At 43.8% G+C, this 11,428-nt stretch overlaps 1 protein-coding gene across 1 annotated transcript; it reads left to right on the forward strand.

The window, feature by feature from the left end:
- Positions 1-4,246: 4,246 nt before the first annotated feature.
- LOC308292958 (G-protein coupled receptor 20-like) lies at positions 4,247-9,391 on the forward strand (the record flags this gene model as incomplete). The annotated part of the gene is made up of 4 exons (XM_080735384.1): positions 4,247-4,417; positions 6,322-6,578; positions 8,343-8,475; positions 8,786-9,391. 4 exons carry the CDS (start codon positions 4,247-4,249, stop codon positions 9,389-9,391), a joined length of 1,167 nt encoding a protein of 388 aa, XP_080591510.1.
- Between the last annotated feature and the right edge of the window lie 2,037 nt (positions 9,392-11,428).

Raw genomic sequence — 11,428 nt, forward strand, 5'->3', positions numbered from 1 at the left:
CAACTGTTGCTAACGTTACGTTTGTTGGTATCTGCCCGTCAAATGGTTCCGTGTGAAACAAAATAACTCTCCACGTTCCGGCTTAGTCAAACTGTTGTTACTACGTTTTTACGGAATCGACACTATTTTTGCAATCATATATTTCTCTAAAGCACGGTGTTGTACCGCCGAATCCCCACACACTTCCCCAGATAGAGGAAAAACTATCAAATGGTGGTGATTCTTCTTTCTGCCGCGCTAGCAATGCTGCTCTGCTCTCAGCTCCTCTTGTTGCTAGGAGACGGAATGCTTCCTGCGCTCACCCACTCAGGGCTCTCTCTGTGGATATGGATGGAGTTACATTTGGCAGTGTTGACGAATCTGGATCTCTGGTGCTGTGGCAACAAAATTCTAAATGCAGATCAGAGAGTTGAAAGCTCCAACTGTGTTGTAGTAGCTGAAATTTCAGTGCACACTTACTTCTGTAGGCTATAAGACTATTTCACATAGCCATAGTGTCAAGTAGGCTGCAGTGGAGATTCCCATCCTTTTTTTTATCAACCTTGGCAAAATCTGAACAAATATTTGAACAAGTATGGGGACTTTAGATTGAATTAAACATTAGCCAGACTCTTGTGTGGCTTTAATTGTACTGATATCACACATGAATCAAAGACACGGTAAGCAATTACAGTAGTATATCCTATTATTCAGTGAACACGTTCAGAAATTGGCAAAATCCGTGCTTCACAGTCTTTTGTTTGACATGTAGGCCTAGGTACTTTGAGATACACACGTGTGTGCACGCAGCCACCGCCACGCGCGCACACACACACAGAGCACACACTTACACTCACTCAGGCAGAGTCCATGAGAGGGACCCATTCTTCAAGTTGTTTATATCACCGTGTTTTATGGGGTGCTGCGAATAGATTCTCTGTTAAGAAAAGTGCAAAAGAAGTGTGTCTCTGTCTACATCTGTCTTTCTCTTTTTCTCGTTGTTCTCCATCTCCATGTTTTACTTTTTGTTTCTTGCTCGGCTCCACGTGCAGGCCTCTGTCCCATCTCTTTCACTCTTTCTGTCTTTTTTATGTAATGTTTATGTAAAGCTGGAGGACTATTCATGTCTCTTTGTGATTCCCTCTCTTTGCCTGTCTCTCTCTCTCTCTCTCTCACCTAATGAGACAGTATTTATATGGATACAAACAGAAGTGCTGTGGGATATCTTTCCTCAGACCCCATATAATGGGACCACCCCAGAGACGACTTTAAACAGACTTTATTGAAAACCCACTTTGTTTCAAGGTTGCATTTTTGCTCTGAGCAAACCTTTACATTACACTCTGTGGCTGAGACCGTTCTATTCACTTCTTTATTCCCACTCCCTTCTTCTGCCCTTCATATTATTCCTCACCTTCTTAGAACTTTTGCTTTCCTTGCCCTCTTTCTGGTTGCCTGCTTTTCTTTGTTTCATCTCCTTCCTGCCTGTCATGTATCAATATTTTATACACGAGGCCCTTGGACAGTCTGCACAGATTATAAATCAAGTCAGTCCTCCAGGCCTCAGAAAGAGAGCGCAGGCAGAAAAGGCGGGAGATGGGGAGTCTGAAGGAAAATAACGGAGAGAGAGAGCGAGAGACGGAGAGACTTCACAGAACCAGGGAGAATCTAGATTGACAGTGTTGACATAAAGAGAAGAAGAGAGTGGTAAATAATGAGAAGGGCAAGAGGGGGTCGGAGGGAGGGGAGAGTGGATGAAGGGTTCCTGGGAGGCAGATGAGAGCAAAGGGAGGTAAGAGGGCAGGAGGGGGTTATAGGGAGGGAGGGAGGTGAGAAAGAAGGTTCTCTAATGGGAGGCACAATGAGAGGAGAGGGGGAGAAGAGGGGAGTGGGGAGACGGGAGTGAAAAAGTGACAAAAGCCACATTTGAAAAGAATCAAGAAAAACTTCATGACTTTTCTATAATTCATATACTCTACATTCTAATTTCTAATGATGTACTATGTTGTGTCACTGATGGACTTGGTGTGATATAGAGAAAGAAAAAAAGAGAGAGTGAAGCAGAGGTCAATGCCTGTAGTATAGTGGCTTAAAACCCCTGCTCTTCTGTCCTTCCAGAAAGATAACAGTTCCGTTACTGTGAGTACATGGGTTCTCTACGCAACTCACTCCTCTCCAATCATTTGAACGACCACTACACGACGGAACAGAGGGGAAAAGAGAGTGTGGCAAGGAGTGAAACAAAAGGGATAAAGAAGAAGACAGATAACATTTCAAATTCTACTAAGTACATCTGCCTCATTTTCTTCACCCAGGTAGGTTTCAGAAAACAAAAAACTATGAAAACAGACTTTTAAGCTGGTTTGATGTTTTTTCCATGATTGCTTTAGACTAGTGAAAGATAACTACACATGTGTTTATTCATTTATTCATGTGTTTTACCTTTATGTATTGTATAGTGCATGAAAGAGGGAAAAGTGTATCGTCTTTTTCCAGAATGTATGCAACATCATAGACTAGGAGTTGTCAATTGACTACTGACATGTTCACTAGACAAATGAAAGGGAGGGGGTGAAGGTTACCCCTTTATCAATTTCCATAGCAAACATTCCATTCCAAAGATCTGCACTGTCACCCTTCCTTTGACTTTTTGACATCGATCCATCTCTCCATCATATACCGTGAGTGTTAAATCTAAAATGGCGTGATGACGAATGGAAAAAATTAGCTACATATAACATGACATCTAACTGGTCGGTGTTTATGGATAATACATCCTGTTAATGGTATAACTTGGATTTTATGTGATCTTATCTTAGTGCTATAAGAAGATGTTGATGTGAATCTAGGACCCTGGCCATGTTCTATCAAGCTGTCTGTGCATGATGATGAAGAGTGTTAACAGATAGGAACTCATCCGTCTGGTATTTGTAAGAAGGAAGACACTTCCCTCATAACCAATGTCTCTGTTTCACTAAACCAGCTGCAACGTTAGCAGAATAATCACATTCAAGGTTTGCTTCTTTGATTTTGGTGAAATAATTTGAAATAGTAGGAAAATACATATGCTATAAGGTTGTAATTCATGATTAAAGTGCTTAAGCATTTCTACTGAAGCTCCAATTGAGTGGCTTGGCTAAAGGTTTTAAAATCTTACAAGTCTGGAGTAACTAACTGACAGACAGACAGCGAGCTGAATGATCACTTTCAGGTGTTGAGTAGAAACTGTGTTTATATTCAGATATGTATTTGGGCAGTTCTATCACCTTCTTTCTCAACTTCTTTCATTCTCTTTTTCTTTCCACCCCCCTATCCCCCTACCTACCACCATGGAACATATTTAAACACATTTGTGTTTCAGCCCCTACACAATTAACAGCATGCTGCATGTGCCATGTTTATCACATTCAAATGTGTATCAGCAACACAATGTAGATTGTCTTGCGCAACTGTGAAAGGTGTGTTGAATACAGACACACATTGACATGTCACACACCACCCTGTAGAATAAGTATGTTGCCCATGGCCCTTACTCAGTCTGTGCGTGGGTTGGCTGTAAATGTCACATCCTTTTTGAGCGTGTATTTTCTCGTGTCCAAGGGAAGCGTACAGTAGAAGAACACAGTGTTTATAACACGGAGAGAGACTGTATAAGTCTCCCTCTCTGGATTAACTTGTGCTGATGTTGACCATTTTTCATCCTTGTGGGTCATTACTCTTCCTCTCTCTCTGTGTGTGTGTGTGTGTGTGTGTGTGTGTGTGTGTGTGTGTGTGTGTGTGTGTGTGTGTGTGTGTGTGTGTGTGTGTGTGTGTGTGTGTGTGTGTGCGCGCGTGTGCGTGCGCGTGTGTGTGTGTGTGTGTAATATTTGTCAGATAGAGAGAGAGAGAGAGAGAGAGAGAATATAAGTGTGTATTTGGGACCTAATCCATCACTTTAGATTTGAGAGCTTTCTAAACATGACCTCATCTTTATCTGACGGAAGCAGTTATTCACCATGATTCAATGTTAAATGTGTGAGTCTAATGCAGTCAAACATCTGCATCTGCGTATACTGTATGTCCCAGGGATTCAAGGTGCTTTCCATACAGAGCTATATGTATAAAATATACCAAAATAGGGCACATTTCTGTAGGTGTGGAGTGTGTTGCTCAGGAGTAGGTTAGCTGCAGTCGTGGAAAAGCTGTGGACTGGATCAATAACTCGCCTCGCCTCCCCTCCCCTCCTCTCTCCTCCCATTCAGAAACCATTGGTCATCCTACTTAACCGATGGAGAATCTTCTGACAAACCTGAGCTCCACATCTATGCCTGCGCAGACACCAGAACCTACTAACTGCAGTGGCTGGGACGATCAGTGGGGAGGCGCCTATCTGCGCAAGGTAGCCCACCTAGACACCGAGCTCTACAAAGACTTCTACGCTGTCTGGGTGTCCCTCATGGTGAGACATTGCAGTTGGGTAGAGAAAGGTTAATGTCATTGCTGTTCTCTGTCCTTGGAAAGGCAGATCTCTCATCGATTCTTTCATATACTGTAAAACCACTGTGAAATGTACACAGAAGTATGAGGTGCGTTGTGAGCTTGTACTGTAGATCTGCCATTTTAGCAAAATATTTAGAAACAAATTAATGAATTCAATTATATTATTTATTTACATGACTAAATAAGGGATGCCAGGTTGATCTACTTAAAGGACCCCTACACCCATTTGCAGCCGATCTTCATATAAAGATGGCACCATTTCTGCCTGCCTTCCACCATGACATCATCTGTAGGCAGGTCTGGTTTATTTCAAAGTGTATTTTGTATTAATGAAAGAACAATGGCTTCTGCTTCAGCATGCTAACTTTCCAAGAAGAGAAAGATTGTAATGTCTATTAGCTTGGAATCGCCTTTGATGATGTATGCAGGTCTGAACCGTCAGAGTGAGCATCTTAGTGAGCATTAGTGTGGACCAATTACATGAAGATAAGGTTGAAAATGGGCGAAGTCGTCCTTTTATTGTCCGTTGTGGCAAATCAACACTCAGGAAGGATACTGTTGTGTTGCAGAGGTGACTGAGGTACAGCCATAGGTTTTTATGGTCTGATGGCACTGGAATCCAAACATACAGGCACATAGGCTATGCTCTTCCCTAAACAGAGGCTTCAATAAAACAATTCCATAAATTCAGGCTACTTGTTCCCCTTCTGGGCAGCAAGTTACACTACCAACTAAAGAAATGTGCTGTGCTCGATATGAAAAATCTGACAGGTCCATCTCGCTATGATTATATGTGTACTGTTTTGCCTGCTGTTTGGACAAAATCAGTTGGAGTTATAGTCATTTTGAAAAAAACAACAATGCAATGCAGTTATTTCTCTATTATACAATGTTGTATATTGTGCAAGGCCAAAACAGAAATGGCCCTATAGCGTCATCATGAGGCCGATTTGAAAAATGTGGCCTGCAGAAATAATAATGTGAAAATGTTTTGCAGTGGGTATCAGATTACAATTTTCAGTCATTTTCACCACCAGTTTGTGAGTTCCATCAGAGTCCCAGTAGATCTCCTTACACCTGATGATCAGGGCTGTCAGCATAGATATGAAATTAGATACCTCATCCGCCTCTGCAGTTCATTGTACCGATGTGCAACAACTGGAGGCAGGACGTCCGGGAAAAACCGAGGGATCGCTGCCAGTCAAAGTGACTACTGGCCAATCACAGCGCGTCTTTTCCGGGACTTCAATTCAACAGAGCTGTATTGGCGTATGTGTGACGCACACGGAAGCCATGCAGATTCCCTCGGTTCCTTGATGCTATGCCTCAAAGACGAAGGAGGCGTCTACCTTTCTACACGTATGTCTATGGTTATCAGAGCCAACAGGAGCACACCCACAGTGAACTGGCAGGGTGATTGTGTCCGACTCATCACCATCATTTCCACATCCAATTAGTAGACCAAGCTGTGTACAGTATATATAGGTCAAAGGTCAAAGTAGCAGTAGCACTCATCCTGACATCCATGGCGCAGCCCAAAATAATTTGCATAGTTGACAAACATGCAAATGTTTAGCTGTCATGGTGTCTCTACATGAATTGAGTTCCAAGGACCTCAAAGTAAACAAGCCATAGTGCTTTCTTGGGTTTAAATTCTATTAGTAGACCTTGTATCTGAACTGTACTGTCCTGTGCTTTTCCTATGTGAACCGCTAATAAAGTATTCAATCAATCGATCAAACTCTTGGCTGTCTGGAGGAAACGTTATGTGAGCTAATTAGAAGCATAGCAGCCTACAGTCTGTCTTGTCTCAACAGAATACTTCATCATTGACTGACATTCCATATTCACTCCCTCTCCCAGGTGTGTAACTGTGTGATGCTGGTAGTTGGGGTCGTGCTCAATAGCATTGCTCTCTTCGTGTTCTGCGGGGCCTCCACCCAGCCTTCAGCCCCTGTGGTTTATACCATAAACCTGGCCATAGCTGACCTCTTGGTGGCGCTATCACTCCCAGCCCGTATCGCTCTGTACTACAGTGGAGGGAACTGTCTGGCCTGCTCCTATGTGCACGCCTTCAGCTACTTTGTGAACATGTACTGCAGTATCCTCTTTCTGACCAGGTGGGTAGGCCAGTGCTCTTCTCCCTTCATCTCTCCATATCCTTTGTTGACTGTCAGTTACTTTGTCAACATGCATACCGTACATTAGCTCACTGGTTCCCAAACAGACACTTATTTTGCTACCATGGGAGGCATTTACTAAGAGGACCTGCAGCTCATGTGCTTCAGTCATGTCAGTCAGTCAGTCAGTCAGTCAGTCAGTCACGCCTCATGTCACACTCCATACATGGCCAAGACAGAATTTATGTGCAAGTGTGACTCGCGTCATGGAAACCATACTTGCAAATTAATTCTGTCCTTGTCCCTTTTATGCCCATATATGGAGATCCCTGATGTCATCAATATTAAAGCCATGCACTGTTAACTACTGTACTGTATATGCAGAGATTTGCTCAGAACTGTTTCTTCTACTCTCCGACTATGTTGTACATTTTAATGATCTCAATGATAAACATTGTGTGTAATTGTAACTGCTAAACACTACACCAGTGAATGTGCCAAAGCCTGCCACCTCATACTTAACATAAGACACTCTTTCATGAGTGTATAACTGTATAACAACCCCTTTGTATTTGTAACTGTTTTGATAGTATAACAAACCGTTATGTTTAACTATATGACATTCCTTGTACTTTAACTTGTCTTTATTTTTAGGTAAATTTGAGCCTGTCTTACAGAACTCCAAGTGAGAGTTGTCCTCAAGCTCGAGCTAATCACATCACACCAAACCGGTTGACACAGCTTTAAATTACACCTGTCACATTACGACTCCATGCATTAAGACAACACCTGTCCTATCTAAGCCTATAGTCTGCATCACTACCCCTACACCAGACAATCTGTTATCTACCAAGATTAATGCACAATACAGGAGTTTGATATTAGTTGTTGCACCTCCATAGAGACGGTTAAGGAAATAATATATTGTCCATTCGGAAGATGAAGAAGTCCAAGTTTATTTAGAAGCGCAACAAGGAAATATACATCATATCCCATATACTAGGCTTAAGCCTAGCATGTCAGCCTTGCATGTCATCTCCTTCCCAAGCCGTCCCCTCATATCTTTTCTTAGTGCCCCTCTCTCAAGCTAAGCCCAGGGATCCTATGACCAACAAACAATACTAGGTGTGGCATGGCCTTTTACATACAGATTCATTTAATGCTGAGGAAGTCAGGGGTATCAAATGGGGTGTGGCCCCTGACTGGAAACCTAGGGTGTCAGTCACTTGTAATAGTCATACAATAATGATGACAGTCCAATATTGCCGTAACAAGGCTGAGATCGAGAACCAGCTGACAGTCCTGCCTCTCCGCAACCTCTGGAAAGATGAATGCGAAGATTATGACAGCTGAGCTCTTGAATGGCTCGACAGAGGCATTATTCCCACTGAATGCCTTGCTAGCGGTCTTGACCTTGGATGGGCGACCAGTGGAAATCTCGAAATAGACTGCGTGTGGAGCAGGGGAGGAGCAAAGCACTGATGAAAGTCAGGAACTGCCGCAATGTGCCGATGCCCACCTGTTACAGCCCAGCCTAGGCCAGAAGACCTGGCAGAACCCACCCAACAGCTGTGGTCTGTGCTCGATATTGTCAGAACAACATTTGGAATAGCTACCATTTAAAAAAGATGTTAGGGTAAAAAAAAGTCAAAGGTCAAGAACAAAGACAGGTCTAGAACAAGAGTTGTTTGCACCCACAGGAGTGTTTAAAATCAGTGAGTTCAACCATTGCCTGCTTATTAAATCTTTATCCTCTCCCTCCAGTATTTGTATAGATCGATACCTGGCTGTTGTCCATGCATCCGGTACCCTTCATCGATGGAGAACTACCGGGGCAGCCAAGTGGGTCAGTGGCGCCGTGTGGTTCTTTGCAGTGGTGGTTACCTATTCCTTCCAGGTAAACAGACGCACACGCCCATACACATGAAAACACCACGTGTGCTCATTTACACATACACACGCACACGCACACGTGCACACACGCACGCACACGCACACGCACGCACACACACACACACACACAGGAGATGAACCCAAAGTTCAGCCCAGAATCTGCATCCATCCACCCTCTCCTCACTCTCCTCGTTTCTGCACCACACCTCTTCCAGACAATTGATGATGATGATGATGATCTGTGAAGAGTGTGGAATCTGTTGTGTTTTGTCTCCCACCGCCTCACCTCTCCCCTGTTCCCCCTCCCCATGCAGACCACGGCCCTGGACCTCAGCTCCTCCTGCGTCCTCATACCCGCCCTCTTCTCCCTCACCATCCTGGAGTTCCTGCTGCCGCTGCTGGCCGTGGTGGGCTTCACGCTGCGCGTGGCCTGCTTCCTCTCGGCCAGCCAGCGGCTGATGCAGCCGCAGCAGAGCCGGGCCAGGAAGATGCGTGCCGTGCGGCTGCTGGCCACCGTGCTGGTGGTCTTCACCGTCTGCTTCACGCCCTTCCACGTGCGCCAGCTGCTGGTCTACTTCCGGGTGGAGGTCGCCGGGGAGGGGCTGAGGCCGGGGGCGGGCCACGTGCTGGCCTACCACGTCACGGTGACCCTCAGCAGCCTGAACAGCTGCCTGGACCCCGTGGTCTACTGCTTCGTGACGGACAGCTTCAAGCGGGTGTGGCGGAGGCGGCGGCGAGGAGGAGGAGGAGGAGGAGGGGCGAGGGAGCTGGACGGGGAGTGGGAGGGCGGGAGGACGAGCGGGGGGGAAGGGGACAGGAACTCCACGGTGAATAAGTATTCGGGCACGGCGCTGGCGATAGTGCACAGTGTGGCGGCGCTCACGCTGGCCAACTCGTCCCGCTCTGTGACCAATGTGTAACAGCCGACCCCCCCCCTCACAGACAGACAGACACACACATGCACACGCACACACACGCACACGCACGCACACACATACACACACACACACACACACACACACACACACACACACACACACACACACACACGCACGCAGGGAGGGTCCTGTCCTCTCTTAGTTACAGGGACAGAGTGGACTGACTGTGTTCCTGTGGATAACTACAAATTAGACCTAACTGCAATGGGTCTGACAGACTGATCTTCTCTGTGAAGCAACTGAGTGGCCAAGTCGTCTTCCTACCCGTCACTATAACTTCTGTATAGTCTAAAGGCAGATTGACTCTCTAGTCTGTCTGAAGAATGACAGAGAGAATTGCAACGCTCTGTTATGCTGGACCACGATTTGGTCCACAAGAGATAGGTCTATATCTATAGCCTACAATAATATGATAATATTGTATTTTATGGTAGGCTATGTCTCCATTTGCTTCACAAGCTCTCACTCAGGCAGTAAGATTCTGAAGCCATGATGTCATCGACAGAGCCAAAGAAATAAAGGTAAGCCCGATTTATACAGCCTACAAAATGTGTCGTGTGCTTGTAGATCTTCGGCGTGCGTGCAACACCATCGTGCCACGGAGCATAAATTAAGCAGCACAATGTAAAATAGGGAGAGGGACGGACAGATAAGGGGGAAAGCGAGACAGAAACGGAGAGAATGTTCTTGAGTCAACAAAGTTAATAAGCTAGACGCGATCCTATCTGTGCCTGTATAAACACTTGCAACAGTTACTCTTTCAAGTGCTTATTGTAGCCCACTCGTAATGCCATTGTTTATGACTTTCCTAAGTGTCTAAAAGGAAGCATGCCATGAGAGTCCCACAGAGACCTCCTATCTCCACAATCTTTCAAATAATCAAAACTAGTTGTTTTAACACTGATATTGTTGTCTTGGTCAAATAGTCCATACAAGGTGTTAATTTGGCTTGGCTCCCGGGGTCATGAAGTATTTTTGGTACATAATGTGGATTGTGCAAAAGCGTAAAAACATAAGAGGATTTTGTAGGGATGAAGGCGGCCTACTTCAAAGTGCCCAGAGCAGACCACTTGTTTTATTGCTTTCTCAACTGAATTTATAAGCACATAAACTATGCTTATTTTCAATTCGCTTAGTGAACAGGACACCAATAACAGGGAATCATCAATCCTTTTTAGGGTTATTTATTTTTCTTCACCATGCACCTCTTTACATAACCGAGAAACTGTTTCTGTATTTGTCCTTCTTCTATAAAGCAAAACAAGTTAGTTAAAAAGTAACTTGTTTTGTATTGTATCCTTGATTAAGCTCCAGATGAAGTTCGATGTTTTCCTTAAGAACTGGGCCCCGGTAATATGTTATCTGAACCTCCCTGTATGAATGTAAATGTAGTTGCCATGCTATTGTGAGATTTTGAGTGTGTGTTGTTCTGATTCCAAGTTTATGTCCTGTTATTTCTTCCAAATTCCGAAATTGTTTTATTTAATGTTTGCCGATGTGTGTGTTTTGTGTTTATCTTTATTTTTATTTTGCTTTTATGTTATTATTATTATTTGTGGATAACTTGCTGATAACTTTGTGAATGTTTATGGAGACAGAATGGCAAATAAACACCTTTTGTTCAAAAAAAAAAAACTATTAGTTGCCAATTTATTTTCGTTAATTATTTATCCTTCCTTGATATCTTTTTTGTTTGTTCATTATTTATCCTTCTTTGATGTTGTTTTTAATTTAACTATTTAAAGTGCTTTTTGCGATGTTGTTAAGTGTAGGCCTATTACCTTTCATTATGTTTGGAAACAATAAAGTTATTAATTATTATTCTCCCCGCCAGGCCAGAGACTATGTTACTCCAAAAGATTTTGTCCAAACGTTGCAAAAATATGTAAATTTGAGTTTACATCATTTCAACTGTCTTGAGCCCATGGGGAGGGTATTGTTGTTGTACACGCATCGGACTGTGTTTACCACTATAGAACTGTTGTGTGTATTTATAAAACTGTTAAAATGTGTTGACCA

Source organism: Nannobrachium achirus, assembly GCF_963921795.1.
Source record: "Nannobrachium achirus genome assembly, chromosome: 10".
Lineage (NCBI taxonomy): Eukaryota > Metazoa > Chordata > Actinopteri > Myctophiformes > Myctophidae > Nannobrachium > Nannobrachium achirus.